The sequence below is a fragment of the Ctenocephalides felis genome, unplaced genomic scaffold (assembly GCF_003426905.1).
Source record: "Ctenocephalides felis isolate EL2017-DRISC unplaced genomic scaffold, ASM342690v1 CF-g0.4_SCAFFOLD_01886, whole genome shotgun sequence".
NCBI classification, from domain to species: Eukaryota; Metazoa; Arthropoda; class Insecta; order Siphonaptera; family Pulicidae; genus Ctenocephalides; species Ctenocephalides felis.
Genome location: NW_020538040.1, coordinates 67,644,025 through 67,662,798, shown reverse-complemented (window position 1 = coordinate 67,662,798; position 18,774 = coordinate 67,644,025). Strand labels below are relative to the sequence as shown.

At 30.7% G+C, this 18,774-nt stretch overlaps 1 protein-coding gene across 1 annotated transcript; it reads left to right on the top strand.

Annotated features, from left to right (window-relative positions):
* The first annotated feature begins 206 nt into the window (after positions 1–206).
* LOC113377679 (synaptic vesicle 2-related protein-like) lies at positions 207–8,647 on the top strand. The gene is made up of 11 exons (XM_026618074.1): positions 207–753; positions 824–983; positions 1,280–1,376; positions 1,626–1,750; positions 1,918–1,981; positions 2,494–2,619; positions 2,685–2,756; positions 3,097–3,248; positions 5,297–5,532; positions 6,583–6,869; positions 8,457–8,647. Exons 1-11 carry the CDS (start codon positions 591–593, stop codon positions 8,601–8,603), a joined length of 1,629 nt encoding a protein of 542 aa, XP_026473859.1. The 5' UTR covers positions 207–590; the 3' UTR covers positions 8,604–8,647.
* Positions 8,648–18,774: the final 10,127 nt, after the last annotated feature.

Sequence of the window (18,774 nt, the reverse complement as noted above, 5' to 3'; positions counted from 1 at the left end):
AAAAATAATTTTTGATACGGGAAGCTCCAGCAATTCGCCTTAAGGTACGATGCCATACACCACTAGTATGAATACCATAGATACAAGATAAATAAGCATAATAAAAGTCACAGGTGGCACCATCTCTCAGTTTGAGCGCTCACGAGATGTCAATGATATGTCAAATTAGCGGAGAATGTATGTACAGTTAGAAGTTATGACAGAATGGTTTCTGTAAAATACTAATAATTCTTTAAATCATTAAGTAATTTTCATATTAATGTCATTGTGCAACTTTTATGTGTGATAGTGCGTTGAAAGCACAATTACATTTATTAGTTGCTAGTTAAACTTTTTATTTCAATCAATGTTTTAGCGACGTACCGTTATGTGTAAAATTCAGCGTACCAATTCGCAATTTAATAGTGCAGTGACCCACAAAATTAATTTTTATAATAAATGACATATCATTTATATGAGCTACTTTAATATATTCATTTTATTTTTATACTGCACTTTAAATTTTTTTAAAAATGTTTTGTATATAACGTTTTGTTCTGGTCTTGTTACGTTTGAGGCAGCTTTCTTTTAAAAATAAATAAAAAAAAACAATGGCTTTGCGTAGATCTCATGGTTATGAAGAAATGGATGGCACAAGCCATCCAGAAAATATAAATGATTCTACTGCAAATATCTCTCCAACTGCTATTTCCAGTACAGATCATTTTACTGCTCAAGAAATAGAATTAACTACAGTTAGCGTTGTACCAGATGGTATGTGGTTAATCATAATAATCCAAGCTACTTTAAGTAATAGCTTAACAAAATATCTTTCTTTATATAGACACATTTACTGTACCCCAGGCTGTCAATGCGTTAGGTTTTGGTTGGTTTCAAGTAAAGCTTTCGCTAGCAACTGGATTATGCTGGATGGCAGACTCTATGGAGATGTCTATTTTGAGTATGCTAGCACCAGCTCTGCATTGCCATTGGGGAATCTCCAAGTATTCAATTATTTTTTTTACTATTCTTTTGTTTGGCACAAGAATATTTGTAGCAAAACTATTCAAAAATAAATTAAAAATCAAACTCTGTACTAATGAAATTTAACATTGTGCATTTTATATAGAAAATAAGTAAAAATTACTTAACAGAATATGGCTTTATTGCATATATAAAACAGTATAAAATATTAAAATTTATGAGATCATGTTTATTTATTGAAATACAAGATATATTATATTATCATGATAGTTGAAATATATATTATTATTACGAAAAAACTATATATTTACTACAGATATCAGCAAGCGCTAGTTACAACAGTAGTATTTATGGGAATGATGCTGAGTTCAACATTTTGGGGCCATCTTAGTGATAGATATGGAAGGAAACCAGTAAGATTATTAAATTATATAATATGATCTGGTTTGTACATTATAATATCTCTAGTACTTATTAAACCAAACAATGAATGTAATTTTTTATATATATTTTATAGTTTATAAATAATTATTCTCAAGTAATATTTTGGAATATATTATATAAATACTTCTCGTTTTCATTTAATATTAAAACAATACCTCAAATATACATTCCAAATATTACTCTTAAAATAATTCATATTTAATTTGTTTTATTTTCAGGCTTTGACACTATGTTCTGTTTTATTATTATTGTATGGACTATTGAGTGCAGTAGCTCCTAGTTTTCTCTGGTTGCTTTTACTAAGAGGTCTTGTAGGCTTTGCTATTGGATGTGTACCACAATCGTGAGTAATATATTTGAAAGAGTTAGCTAGAATTTTGGGATTTGTTTTTAGTTCATTTTTTTTCTTTGTAAATCATTTATATATTTTGATTTCACCAATGTACATGTATTTCATTTCATGCATCTTCAAATGTGCTTTCTGTGGATTTTTTGTTTTATTACTTCAAGAGTTACACTTTATGCTGAATTTCTACCAACTCAACAAAGAGCTAAGTGTGTAGTTCTTTTAGATGTAAGTTTATCATTCATGTTTTATACTTTTATCATTATAATTTCTTGTTTACATTAATGTTTTTAAAATGCATCATTTCCATTTTATTCATGTCATGTTTGTGAGAGCACTTTTGATTTGCTCATTATTTAAAAAACTAAATATCTAGTAAAAAGACTTTAAAATATTATAAAGCATAAGTTCAAATTATTTTTAGTTATATTTTAATGATTTTTAATTTTGGTTTTAATATTATTTTATTAATGATAGTTTTCCGTAAAGTTAAGCTGATGATATATTTGATAATACATAATAACTAATAACTAATTCACTTTGCAGTTTTAGTTGATTTTTTTTAAATTTTTGCTGAATTTTTAAAATAATTTTTATTGAAAAAATATTTGTTCTGCTGCCCAACCATACACTTAAACCCCAAATATTTTGATTTAATTATTTTATTGCATGATGAGCTTCTGGGTGGTATTTTTAAAAAATATAATTTAATCACTAAAATCAGAAGATATTTGTTTTAGTGTTTTTGGGCACTTGGTGCGTGCCTAGAAGTCGTATTGGCACTTGCAGTCATGCCCACTCTAGGATGGCGTTGGCTTTTAGGATTATCCACAATACCATTGTTGGCATTCGCTATAGTTACTCCAGTACATAATTGAATTATATGATATACTTAATTTTAATTCCTATAGTTATAATAGAAATATTTTAGTGGCTACCGGAGTCTGCTAGGTATCATATTGCTTGTGGTCAAACTGAGAAAGCTTTATCAACACTACATCAGGTGAATTTATTAATCAATATTTTGAAATTTAAAAATAACTACAAAACCAAATAAGTTGGAAAAATATTTTATTATTTACAAAATTTATCCATTAACCCTTATCGGTCGGAAATCACCTGTGACGTGACAAGAATACTTTGACGCTAATGACTGATAAGGGTTGAAGTCATAATATTTCATTGTGAAATGTATAATTTGCTTTGACACTTACCATAATTAATAGTTAATAAGACGATTTTTTGAAATTTTCAGTTACATAACTGAAATTACAAACTTCAGATATTAAACTAATGCACTATTATGTATTATTATTTATTGTGCTTTTTCTTTTCTTTATTAGGTTGCTAAAGATAATGGTAGACCAATGCTGCTAGGTCGATTGGTTTTAGATGGTAATGGCAGTGTTATGAAAAATGACTTAAACAGAGGTCGTTTAATGGGATTATTAGCACCACACTTGCGCCAAACATCTCTTCTTTTATGGGCAATTTGGTAAATATATATAGGGTGTCCCAGACCTTGACGTTAAGCCAAATCTCATGTTGGGAAATTATGAGTTTTTATCTTTTTATGATTCATTATTAAAAAACACATACATCCCTAAATTTTTACTCTTCTACAACCAATCCCTATTCTGTAATAAACATCTTAGTAATCAAATTTTTCATATAGCACGATAACTGAACAATTATTGTCTTTTCTGTTCAAGTTTTTCATTGAATTTAGATCAAAATTTTTGAGATCTGCTGAAACATTTTTAAAACCATTTTTATATATTGGAGATGGCAAGATTGAAACCAATAAAACTAGATGAATCAAGTTATCTATCAATTCTTGCATAATCACTGATTTGCAGAATTATCCTATTGTACAAATATTTTTCTTGATGTGCACCAAAAGTTCTTAGTTTTTGAATGGCTTGCAAAAAGAGAGTTTTAACAAAAAGAAAGTACAATACAAATCTATGGCAAAGCTGTGCACTTTGCCGCAACCTCACTCGATTTGCTAAACATGCCATAACATAATTCACAAATGAATGTATGGATTTAGCTTTGTAGGTAAAAAATAAATGAATTAATGAAAAGCTCTGTAATAATATATTACCACCTTGAATCTTCAAATGTGCCAATTCAATTGAAATGAAATCAGTTTCAGATTAGGCTTGCATGTGCAAAGACTATTAATGTCCCAGGAATATTTGGGACATGCATTTCAGTGGGTAAACCATCCATATAGTTGGTGTTTTCCCTTTCACATAGTTACCACCTAGTTCTGCATTCATAATCAGTTACTATTTTATACTAAAATTTTTCTAGAAATATTTATGGCTCGACTGCATTTACCGGGCCAGCTAGTATATATATATATATAAAAAAATTAAATGAATGAATAGGGTGTATGTGTGTGTGTGTGTATATATATATATATATATATATATATAATATAGAATTTTGTGATATGAGTGGAACGAATATTAATTGTTAAATATGAACAATACAACACTCAGATTTTTAACCCACGCTTTAATTTAATCATCACAGACGTTTCGAGACCATGGTATATCTGGTCTTCAGTTTAATTTAACAGTAAAAACTATATACTAATAATACATTCGAAAAGTCCAAACTATTAACATTGATTCTGCCATGCTCTGTTTAAATAAGTCTTTTTTTATGGAATTAGTTTTGGGGATTATAAAATCAAACTTATGGTTCCTGATATTAGCATGATACACAAGCGTACTTTTAAATTTTTCATTATCTTTTTTTTTTTGCATGGTAATTCATGTTGCCTGAGTTTTCTTTATCTAAGTTCTGACAAGTCTGGCTAATGAATTACAATGCGAAAAAATAGATAATAAAAATTCAAAGGTATGCTTGTGGATAATGCTAATATCAACAACCATAAGTTTGATATTGAGAATCCATATTCCATGAAAAAGACTCATTTAAACGGAACATCGCAGAATCAATGCCATGCTCCGTTCGGACTAACAATAGCGCAAATCTGAGAACCGTCACAAATATTTTACACGACTCTTATATAAACATCATTAATAATTAATAATTTTTTTCATTTATCTTATTCTCTTCAATAAATTAATCTGTTTTCACATTAGTTGATTTTAGTATTCGATCGCGCCATTCTTTTTGTTTACATTGTAATAATATCCATTCTTGTCTCTTCTTCTTCGACACCTAAGATTTGTTTTCAAATATTTCTGTACATATTCACATGTTTAGTACTGTGTCAATCATTGTAAGAGATAGTTGGTGTTTTTTGTTTTTTAAGAATTAAATATAATTTGAATAAACTATTAAATAATGTATTATTATATAATTTTTCTGTTTTGAAATTACATTGAAAATGAGGCATGAAAATGACCATGGTCTCGAAACGTCTGTAGTTATTAAATAAAGTGTTTGTTAAAAATCTGAATGTTGTATTCATATTTAACATTTATATATATATATATATATATATATATATATATATATATATATATAATCAATATATAAATCAATCAATGTATTTTTTAGGATGGCATGTGCTTTTTGCTATTATGGTTTAGTGTTAATGACAACTGAACTTTTTGCACCAGTTACTATGACTAATTTAAATGAAACTGTGAAAACCTTGCATGAAGTCATATTGTTTAATTCTTCGAGCATAGGGAATATGACATTTGATAATCAAACAGTGATCAATACTTGTCACCCTCTTACGACCCCAGATTATATGGATTTGTTATGGACAACCCTTGCTGAGTTTCCAGGTATAGACAATGTTTTTGTATTTGAGCAATTTTAATGTAAACCATTATTGTCTTTCCAAAGGAGACCCTTATGTTTTTTCCAGTAAATTCGGTTTATTAATTTTGTTTTAGCGTCATTTTAATTCATTCTGAATTGTTTCACACTAAAATTAAAAATAGTACACACACATGTACATACACAGATGAAACTTGATAAGGATTTGCGTTGTGTTTTGAGAGACAAATTAGTGAAAAAGTGCATAATTTGTTGTTGAACGTCTCACGAAAAATCTTGGACCGCTTTTCTGAATAAGTTAGGCGTTCATCGCGTTGATTTTTTTTACGTTTTTATTGAAACTTTGTATGGGAGATTATAATACTAAAATATTATACACCTACAAAAAGTAGTTGAAAGTTACCGTTTACATTTATACTTGAATAAAATACGTTTTTAGAACATGGAGTAGTATGAAATGTGTTTAATAATTCAAATTGAATTAATACAATTTGGATTGATTAGTTTTTAGTGAAAGCAGAAACTACAATACAGTTGAAAATTTTATCTAAATAGCTGAATCTTAATTTTTATTGCTTAAGGCTATTATTATGTCATGCATCTTCTTTTAACCTCTTAACCGGGCAATACGCATTTATGTGTAAGAGGAGGAGCAATGAATACGTCTTCAAAAATTAATTTGCGCCCTTGGATGGACGGCACTCTACTTTCGATCGATTATTGCTTTGCGACTTTGATTTGTAATTCTTTTTATACTCCAAAAATATTAATAAGTGATATATATTTCACAATTTTTCATTAATTTTGTGTATGAATATATAATAATAGAATTACTAAATCGTAATTGTATAAGGTCGTAATTGGAACGGGAACTCCCCTTTAATAGGTTAAGGAAAAATCACTTACGACTAGTTTTGATTCTATGTTTATTGACTATTTCAATTGAATACTATACAAATACAATAGTGAGAATCATATACCACTGTAATTATTTTTTTTATTACTGTATATCATGAATTTGAATTGAAGAATAAGAAGATTGTCTCTTATTACAGGTATATTTGCCACAATCTACATAATTGAACGTTGCGGCCGTAAGAAGACGATGGCTGCTCAGTTTATCGTTTATGCGGTATGCGTATGTATGTTGGTCAGTCGAGTGAGCGATCGTTTGTTCCTGACAATCGTGCTATTCGTGGCCCGCGGTGTTATTGCCGGACTATTTCAGGCGGCCTACGTTTATACACCGGAGGTGTATCCAACGGCGCTCCGTTCTCTTGGAGTCGGCGCGTGTTCAGCGGTCGCCCGACTCGGAGCAATGCTGACTCCGTATGTTGCACAAGTATGTTAATTATATTAATTTTTACTTCCTTACTTTTACTATTTATATTTATTATCATACAAATTTAATAGCGAATATAAATAGTGGTGTATGGCATTGTGCCTTAAGGCAAACTGATGGAACTTCTCGTACTATAACAAAATGTTCGAGGAATATTAAATGTTTTCAAATAGATTATTATAAATTTTGTAATATCGTCTAATATTTATAAGAATTATATAAACTGAATTACGAAGTTAAAATTATTCATTTAAAATATATAAGTGAGCTTTAGAACTTGAACCAGAATTAAAATTGAAATCTGAATTATTTTTGATATACAAAAAAAAAAAAAATCTGAGAAAAGAAAATTGATATGAAATTTTATTATCCAAAAGCAATTGTTTCGTCAATACAAGCAGAAAGTTTTTTGAATTATTCAAATTTGATGTTTATTTCTCTGAAAAACTGCAATATTTTGTACATTTAGTTCGGTATCTTCAAAATGGCTGAACCTGCCTTTGCCAGAAATTAATCAACATTTCTTCCAATCATTAAAAATTGAATGTTTTTTAGATCATTCAAATCGGGTTGCTACGTTCTCTCAAAAATTTGATTTCTATTTTCTGCACTCTTTGCTCTTTATCTCCGTAACGGCTGGACCTGCCTTTGCCAAACACTAATCAGCACATCTTTCTATCAATAGGAATCGAATGTTTTTTAAATCGAATATTTTATAATAGCAATATGTATAATATTTAAAAACAATAATGTAATGTAATCAACATTTGTACCATGATGTAACTTTAAAATGTTTGTCTATGCCGATTTCTTTGTTGATTTCGGTACGCACACAACGACAGAAATCTATTCACATACGCGTAGTCTAATCACTATCGACCAGTATAGAAATGATATCATCGAGAGCGAATAACGAATCTTTGGCCCACTTATCTTACCTTATCTGCCGTAACGCACTTCCGTTGCATTTGCACGGATTTACACCGTTAGTCGCGCTTAAAGAAGTTTTACTTCAATATTAGTGTAAAGTAACATATACCTTTAAGAGTTGTTTTTTACATGCATGTAAAATAGAATATTTTAAATGTAAAATGTATTATTCTTTATTTATTATTATTTTCTAAATATAAATGTTTATATGTTCTGCACTTTAATTGTGTAGCACAAGCTATAAACTATATTGATCTGAGATTTGCCAGGTAAGTTAGGCATAAAATGATAATCTATTCATTTTGATAGCATTTTTTGTATCAGTATTCCTAATACTGTACACTTGTAGAAAGTGCAGACTTATTACTCTTTTTAGTGCATTGCTACAATTTTATTAGTTTAAAAAATGATCTTATAGCATGTACTACTGCAGATAATAAATTTTCAATACTATAGTATAGTATTGTACTTTCTCTATGCTTCAGTGTTTTATTTTATGTCATAACATTATTTTTACTTCAACTAGTTTTTGTGGTAGATTATATTTAAATGTTAATAATTTAGAATTTAATGCCATAACTTTATTTATATTTATTTTTATAAGTTTGAAACATAATAGAAAAATACTTTATTACTACTCATAACATTTGTTTGTAGGTATTACTGCAGAGTGCTCCAAGTACCGCAGTAGGCGTATATTGTGGAGTAGCTATCCTCGCTTGTATAGCGTGCTTACTTTTACCTTATGAAACCAAAGGCCTTGATTTAGGGGAATCCAGTGAAGTAAATACACAATCTCAATGAAATTGTGAGCTTTAAAATTGAGTACCTAAGTGATTAATAATTACCGTCCAAATATTATAGCTAATAACAAGTTTATTTATTTAACAAACTATATATATATATATATATATATATATATATATATAATATATATATATATATATATATATATATATATATAAATTTATATTTATTTATCTAAAATATAATATATATTTTTACTTTATCTGCTGTTTTGTTTTGAAAGAGTTGAAGTTGTTTATTTTTTGCAGTGTTAATATATATATATATATATACATATATATATATATATATATATATATATATTAATTTTCTCGTTTATTCAAAATATATTATTGGTAACAAATGTTAGTATTTAATATTACCGTTTTCTCATTATTTTTCCAAAACATTCATTTATATCATTTAATTAATTTGAAATGATTATGATTCATTGGGATTTTGAAAGACCTTCCATGATAACAATGATATCTATTTGGCATAGTTTCTAATTACCTTGATTAGCTAGTTGTTTCTGTATTTTTGTCTTCAAACAAATTTATTTGCAAGCAAATAATTTTGACTTTTTATGATTGTTATAAAACACTAGCCGGTGGTAAACTAACTGAAGCATGCCCCGACAATTTGGTGGGAATTTCTGCTACACCAGGTACCCATTTGTTTGCATCGCAGCAATAACATTCTACTACGGATAAGGCCCGCATATATGCAGTTGTCATACCACCTGCAATATATATCGATGTATCAATGATTATACATATATATAAACTATTTCAATTCAATATTTTACAAGTTACTTCAATACAATAACTATTCTTATCATAATATTATAATATGACTATAATAATATAAATGATATTTATTAACAACTCAAGGATTAACTAAATAATTAATAATTCATAGATATTAAATTCATTGATGTAATAAAAATAGGTTGTTTAACAAGATATTTTTTGACAGTCGCGTTGAAATTGCCCTGGTTTTCCTTTCATTAGAAAGTCTGTTGTGATTGTCGACACATAGCTTGTTCCCTTGTCAGAATTACAACTTTTGGAAGTATTGGAAGTAGAACAGCACCTCTGTCCCGCGTGTTGGGGCCATGGATATCACTTCTTAGTACATAGTTTGTTCAGTCTGCATGAACAGCAATCGCCTGCTGGTAGATGTAAAGACTGTGGCCCTTAGTATTCTATAATTTGAAAACATAGGTCCGCATTTGGAATATGCACCGAGTATTTCCATTCTAATATGCCATATGAAAACAAAGAGTGAAATGACAAAGTAGGCCTCTCTGGAGCATTCCCCAGTTATATCTAACTTTTCTGATAGCATAAATTGATTTCGAGAGCTTGGTGCATATAGTACTTTTGTGCTTCGCCCAGATTAGCAAACTGTCCATAGTAAGACCCATAGATAAAAGAAGAGTATGTAAGAGAGTAGGTAAGACCTCCCCTCCATGCAGCTCTTTATGCTTCCTACTGAAAGTGAAGTTGATATGGACTGTTTTCCTATTGTTCAGTACAATTTTATTAGCTAAAATCTATTTTTAGCTTGTTTGTGAGTATGCTGAATTTTTTCTTTCTTATTTGCGATGCTGACATCCGTAACCGCCAAATCTGCGTTCTGCAAATTCCGTTGTGTTATGGCATGTTTGGTGATAAATCATTTACAAATATGATGAAAAGAAGTGATTCAAGAATACTTCCTTGGGCAGTTTATAGAATGAACATTTATTATCATGATACCGGTTACTGAAGTAAGATTGCAAAACTTTTAAAGCTACGACTCTAAATCTGTAGTATTCCAAATATATGGGAAATACATGTCATGTGGAACATAACCAAAAGCTTTGCTGAGTTTGCAAACTAGTGGTCCGCCCTGCTGATCTTGATGGTCTTTCAGTGAATCTTACATTACTTACAAAAGTATAGAATAGCATGAATTGTATTAATTTTTCTGAAGTCTTCGGCGTTAGGTGCCTCCTGACTTATATTATCTGCAAAACTCATTCCCGTTTATCTTTTTATTACGAGTATGTTACATATTATGATAACACATATCCTTTACATTGGTTAGTTTTATTTTTATGCTCCATCTTTTGGCTGTATTGTCGTTCCAGATTCTCGTAAAAAGCCTTAAAATCGGCCCTTTTTGTTTGTTTAAACGCGTCATGTAATAAGTCGATCTTTTTTTTCATTTTTCGGAAGTTTTCAGATTGCGCTGGCTTCCATTATTGTTTGGTCGAAACTCGTTTGCACGGAAATGCATGTCGAGCTATCTTCTCAAATATATATAAAAAATGATCAAACTGGTTATTAGGATCTTCACCTATCGCCGAATGTTCCCAGTCTACTTGAAAAATTTGCTTAACACAGTTGTCCATGTTGAGGCTACCGTTTTCTCTTATAGTACGGAAGGTATTTATATTAATGTCAACTCTCAAATGCATAAGAAAAGCTTATGGTCTAATATTGCCACTGGAAAATTGTCTAATTTAATATTAATTTCTTCTATGTTTGTAAATTCGTTATTACATATTCCTGTAGTAAGATTAATATGAGTATGGGTTTAATTTAGTAGTGAATACTATAGTAACCCTATAAACATAGACATTAAGTTGATCAACGCGTTTATATCATTAGATCTTTCAATGAAATTAGCATTAAAAATTTTCAAATAAAAAGCGTCTTATATTATCGCAGTAAAGTTTCCTTAACTCTCCAAGAATGAATAAACTGACGCATTAGGTGATCTATACATCAATATTACAGCGCGTTCATTGATATTTCGATGTTATTTGCTCACATTCAACATTTTTAAAGTTTTTTCATTCTCAAGAGTTTCCGGCGATGTTCCCGGTGCTAGTCGAAACACATGCAGGTGGGCTTTCCTTTCTACTCCCGTGATATTGTAGTACTCACAATTCACATTCGTTCCTTCAATAGGTATATTCTTACTCCGATACGTTTTCCTTTTCTGTGCTAAAGCCCAATTTCCATTTACGTTAATCGACTGTCTTCAACTTTGGTCGATTTGGTAAGGTATCAACCGCATTCCGGAAGATTTCAGTTCTACGCTGTTCTAATTAGTTGCAATACCTGGGTGCAGCTGGCAAAATCACTTTCTTCTTTTTACTTGACTTTGCTGAATGATGTAAATCCTTATCTTCAATTATTGCAATTTTAGCGTCCATCATTGTATTGTTATCGGTAATTATTTGTTTTAATTTGTTAATGGTGTCCAATATGTTTGCCACAGGTCACCTCACTGCTGACGCCACAGCACAGTATTAAATTTCGGACAATGTATTTAAAACCTGATGGTATTGTAGCACAATTTACACGGCAAATTATGCCGTAATTCTTACAAACATCCCATACTTGCAGTGGATTTTGTTTCACAACAGTTGCAAAAAACACGTCGGAAAACGGTTAAATTTTCGATTTCAAAAATTTAAGTCATTTGATGTAACTAGATAACGACTACCGTCTGTCAGTTTTGTACAATTGTCCAAGCCGTTTCTAATCACGTTTTAGCCAAAAATTCTGCATCGTTTTTAGACATTCAGAAACTGTTTGAAAGCTATCATTTGGGAATCATGCTGATTAGTTTTAAGAGATCGTACGGAAAGATTCTTCGTATTTAATTGTTAAATATTTTTTTACGATGATATTTATAAAACTTTCATGGCGATAGAGATCATGATCTCAAATATAACTAAATATTTCGACCCTACGACAAGTCGTTTTAATTTTCAAAATATAATCAAAGTTTGAAAAAATTGGCAGCAATTTTTTACGTGAGGCAAAATTTCATCGACGTTTTCTTAGAAATGTGCAAGTGTCAAATTTTTCGTTCACGTTATAGCCTAAATTTGTGAATCTATTTTGAAAATTCAGAAACCATTACAAGGGTACTATTTGAGAATCGTGCTGATTAGTTTTTGTCAATGATCGGTCGAGTCGTTTCTCAGTTACTGATTAAAATCTTTTTGGCGATTTTGAATCCTCTTCATAATGAACATACCACACGTTTATTTCTTGTTCAATAATATTAGGTTGTCAAATATCTCCCTTCCGCTTTTTTGCTCTTGGTTTATAATACAAAAAGGCGGAAGGGAGATATTTGACAGCCTAATATTTAATTTTTAAACCATTTATAAAAAATAACTAACATGTTTAGAAAATTTGTACAAAATTGAATAATCTGCGATAGGTTTTCACATTGCAGTGGACTCATGAATTAATATATTTTTTATAGTTAAGTCGATTATTTACACATGTTGAAAAAATCATGCATCTTGCTTTAAGGCAAAGTTGCCACTTACACCAAGTTTATACACTTATTAATGATTCGGAAACAAAGCTATATATATATATATACATATATATATATATATATATATATATATATATATATATATATATAAGCCTGCTAACCTGGGCGAAGCACATAGATTCAATATGTACTAAGCTCTCAAAATCAATATATGCCATCAGAAGAGTTAGACACATTATAAATGAGGAATGCGCCAGAGAGGCTTACTATGCCATGTTTCAGTCTGTGTTCTCATATGGAATATTAGCATGGGGACACTCGGTGCATACCTCCAAGATAATGGATTTACAGAAGAAGGCTGTAAGGGCAATCGGAGGGGCCTCACCTCGGGAGCACTGCAGACCCTTGTTTACTAAATTTAGAATACTGACTGTTACCAGCCTTTACATCTACCAGCAGGCGATTGCGGTCCATGCAGACAGAACAAACCATGTACTGAGGAGTGACGTCCATGGCCACAACACGCGGAAGAGGTGTGCTGTTGTACCTCCAAAACTGAAGCTGAAATCTTCGCAAAGGAACAAGCTGGGTGTCGAGATCTACAACAGGCTCTCCAATGAGTGGAAGAGTCAAAGCAGGAATGATTTCAATGCTGCCATTAAAAAACATCTTATAGATCAACCTATCTATTCAATTAATGAATTTTTTAATCCAAGATAAATATTAATTGTCATTACGTTAATTTTAGAGTTGTTCATAAACATAACTGATATTAGTTTAGTTATATTATAGCATAATTGTATTGACTTAAATTGTAAATGTTGAATTTGAATAAAGTATCTATCTATATACATGCATATAATGATCAATACGCAAGAGTTAAAAAAGAGATAAAAAATATTCAAATTTCTGGATAAAGTAATAAAGGACATATTGATGTTTTGGCAAAACAAGTTTTTTTGAAATCGACTTCATATTAAAATGCACTCGGTTTTATATTTGTGGACTTTTATCGCTATAGTTTGTGCTGATAAAATTAATGTTACCAATACGTGGTTTTCCACATTTATACCGATAATCATTATTTTTGTTCCAAGATAGCTGACCGAATGTCCGTGTCGAGGTACTTGCATTTCAGCTAATAAGTTCCAATCCTTATATTTGCTGTTCCAAATGTCAACGGCTGCTTTACTCGTGCTGTTTTTAGACTCTTTGCCTTTTTGAGTGCCGGCGCCTCCCACTAAATACAATGAGTCGTTGAGAGAAGTCATTTGAGCAAATGCGCAAGGATGACGCAAATTTTTCAGTCGCCCCCATCTGCAAGTAAAAATCTCACGTCATTGTACATGATGATATCAATGTTATTTAACTTCCCGTAGAGAAGTTACACTAATCGAAAAAAATATCGAAAATGAAAGTTTTTATATATCTTTATGTTTCGAAGCCTTAAAGCCTGAACATTTTGACATGCCTTAGAAAAAATGGATGAATATTAGTGTGTTTGCATTGGCGTAGGAACCGTGTGGGCTGAGCCCACCCACCCCTCAATCTCAAAATATGATATGACTTAATATGTCTAAAAAAAACGAACCCATTGGCTGCCTATCAAAAAAAAACGAGCCCACCCATCAAAAATTTGCTTCTGACTTCCGATTTGTGTGTATGTATGTGTGGATACACGATTTTCGTCAACGATTTCGAGAATACGGGTCAACCGATTTGGAAGATTAAAAAAACATTCAATTCCCATCGATAAGGGGACGTGGTGATTAGTTTTTGCAGCTCGAAGCTTCAAATATACAGGGCAACAAATGCCAAAAATGGTAATTGAAGTTTTGTGAGAACGGAGCGTTCGATTTGAATGATTCAAAAAACATTTTCCATGTATTGACGAAATAAATAACTGATAAATTTTTAGGTTTAGTTAAGTTTAGGGTCTAGGGGTCTCGGAGATCCAATGAAAAAAGTAAAAAAAAAATGGAATTGGCGGTCAGAGATGGCCATTAGATTAATATACATACTAAATTATCAGATATATTATAGAGATTTCAATAATAAGTACATGGACAAAAAATTTGCACTTTTCTACCAATTGTGAAGAGACGGATCAACTGATTGTTTCAAAAAACTAATCAACGCGAGTGCTTATCCATTTTCATCGAATATATGAAAATATGTTTCATACTTATTGAGGTGGTTACCATAGATAAATAAGCCTAAGTCGGCTGCTGTCTGAACAAAACAAACTGCACAATACAACAATTATACACAGGGCCGGTCCTGGGGTCCTCAGCGCCCGCATTCAATTTTTTTCTAGCGCCCCCCTCCCCTCGATAATTTTAAGTGTTTTAACAGTTTATCATTAAAATTATATATTTTTTTAAATATTAAAAAAAGACCATATAGCAAAGAAAAAGACTAAAAATACTACTAAAATAATTTAAAATTATTTTCAAAATACAATACTGTTTATCACTGCTATATGTAATTTATTCAAATTCGATGCAAACTGAGTCATTGTTTATAAAATAGCCTGTGCCTCACAGAGTATGTTTGTCCACTGAGGTGGACAGCCGTCCCCAAAGTGTTAAAAATCTGTTAAATTAAAATAATACATGAAATTAAAATAGCAATAGAAAGTGCTACAGAGCTTACTCATTTCTGTGTGGATTGTAGATTTCAACAATACCGCATACAGAGCCTTTGCGCGGACCCATTTCTATCATGCCACCAACGCACCACACATAATCCCTAAACTTCGTGCAAGCCATACCCATTCTCGGCATACTCAACGATGCTACTTCAGTCCAAATATCGAGCATCGGATCATACTGCTCCACGGACGATAGCAATCTGCAAAGAACGTTTTAGTTGAATTGAGAAAACAAACATGAAGTCGGCAAAAATCTTGACTGAATGAATGTGTTTTTATTGGAAAATAAGTGCTTTTTAAAAAACGCCATCGGAGAAAATATAAAAGCACTGAGAGGAGGAGGACGAAATAGAAAACATCGATATAAAACAATTTAGGCGAGAAAACAATCGAAAACTTGAGAACTAAAAAATGGCATAATTAATAACAATATTATAGAAACTAGTGGTGCATGGCATCGTGCCTTAAGGCCAAATTGCTGAAACTTTTCGTACCATAGTTTTTTTTTTTTTAACTTTGGAAAAAATAGATTTTTGAGAATTTTTGAAAAAAATTGACTTTTTGAGAATTTTTGAAAATTTTTTTTTATGATCTTCAGATTTTAAATTATATTGACCTTATTAAATTGAAATAAAACTTTATATCGATAGCAGGATTATATCGTTGAGGTTTAAAACACTGTATATCTTATTATTCAATATTAACTTCCCGAAGGGTAGTTATAGTAATGGGCCGAACATCGAAAATGAAAATTTTGCATTTCTAGATGTTTTGAAGATTTCTGAACACTTTGGCATACCTCAGAAAAAATGGATGTGTGTGGGTGTGTTTTGTATGTCCGCATTTTTTCGTCCACGTTTTCGGGCGCACGGGTCAACCGATTTGAATGGTTTAAAAAACATTCGATTCCTATTAATAGGGAGATGTGCTGATTAGTTTTTGGCAAAGGCTGGTCCAGCCGTTACGGAGATATGGAGCAAAGAGTGCAGAAAATAGAAATCGAGTTTTTGAGAGAACGGATCATCCGATTTGTATGATCCAAGAAATATTCAGTTCGTAATTAGTTTTTGGCAAAGGTAGGCCCAGCGGTTTTCGAGATACGGAGCTAAATGTTAAAAAAATGGCAGTTTTTGAGAGAACTAAGCGTCCGATTTAAATGATTCAAAGAACTTTCTGCTTGTTTCAACAAAATAATTGCTTTTGGAAAAAACATTTGTTTCTAATTTTTTTTACATTTTTTTTTTGTAAATTTGGATTAAAAATTCAAAAAATCACTCAAGCTAAGCACAGTCTAAGCGCCACTTTTGTGCAAATATTTACCCAAGTGCGTTTAGACTGTTTATGTACTGGAGCACTTTTCCAATTTTGTGAAAACTATTGAAAAATGTGAAAATGCCGCCAAGCTAAGATTTTAATAATGTGTACACATTTTGTGTCAATTTTTTGTCTTCGACATTTTCGACAGTATGGAATAACCGATTTGTATGATTAAAAAATCATTAGGCAAATTCGCCGTTTCGAAGGTATGGAGCGCAAAGGATGTAAAAACGGTTATGCAGTTTTTGAGAGAACGGATCATCCGATTAAATTAATTAAAAAAACTTTTAGCTTGAGTAGTAATGTGCAAAGAATGTTTTTACAAAAAATTTCGTAATTTTGAAAATTTTCAAATGAAAAATATCAAATTATCGAAATTTTTCATCATTTTCAAAAAAAAAAACTAATTTTGAAAAACTTTAAAAAATATAAAAAATAAAAAAAAAACAGATTTCTTACAAAAGTTTGAGAATACATATTTCGAAATTAAAAAAAAATCGAAAATTTTCAAAAATTTCCAAGTTCTCAAAAAGTTAAAAAAACACTTTTCCAAAAAATTTCAAGCTTCTAATAAAAAATTAAAAATTTTGAAAAAAATTCTTAATCATCAAAAATAATCAAATTTAAAAATGAATAACTTTCTTATAAACATACACAAAGATTGTTTGTATCATACGCTCATCGCCTAATTTAAAAAGCACTTATAAGTTTAAAGTATGTATTTGTAATAAATAATGTATTTCAAATTATTCAAAACAATTATTGATTATTGATTATTTTTATTTTTTAAATGTTTAATTACGGTACGGAAAGTTCCAGCAATTTGCCTTAAGGCAGGATGCCATGCGCCACTCTAATTTATTTACACATATTTTAATAAAAAATAGCTAAAACCTTCCGTTTCCATCCATTCCACCTACAGCATAGATTTTCATATGTGTGGCAACTAGTCCAAATTTTTTCGTGGTTCTAGCATGGATTTTTCTGTAAACCATGCTCTAGTAACTGGATCAAAACTCCAAACTGCATTAGTTACTGCTGATATATCATCATTATCATTCGCTGGATTGGATCCACCTATAAATCAATTTGGAAGTGGATAAGTGTAATTGCATTTAGCCGATTATCATAATGATTGCTACGTAAACATACCAGCTAAGTACACTCGACCTCTAAAAAATACAGCGTTATGATGATGTCTCGGCTGTGGCATTTCTCCTACAAACAACCAGGTGTTTCTTTCCGACGAATATTGATATACGTCCTTTCCCGTATTGCGTTGCTTACCATATTGCATTTGAGGATCAACTCCACCAAACACTAAAATGGTCTCTCGATCAAATGTGAAAAGTGATCCTTCTGCCATATAGTTTTTGCTGAATGATGATAAATAGGGGTAGCTTACGGGTTTCCTTAAACACGTTTAAATAAGAAATATTCATTTTCTGTTTTTAGATAATTATTTGTTTGTATCTGTACTTTTGAGGTTCATCCAGTCCTTTAAAGATACTTTTTAAAAGGTGGACATGTGTTTTGTATTCTGAACACCTCAATTCAATTGTATTAAGGTTATTGACGCAAACTCCATTGGTTGGTCATTGGCCCATTGATTGCCATTATTTGGCATATTTACAACAAATGATCGAATTTCTTATAAAGATTTTAACAATATGCAATATAAAGAAAATTAAATCTTTTTATAGCCTTTTGTTTATTTTTTGTTTTGAAATTTATTCGATTTAAAAAGTGATGTCTTGCGACTTTCTCTTAAGACTGATTTAAAAAGTAAAACATAAACTTCTCCTTCGGACTGACCTAGAAATCGGAGGATATTTTTCAGTAGAGTCGGAAAACATAGACAAAACTTGAAACTCTGACTGCTTTCTATTAGGTGCTCTGGAAAAAACCTTTGATGTTTTCGTC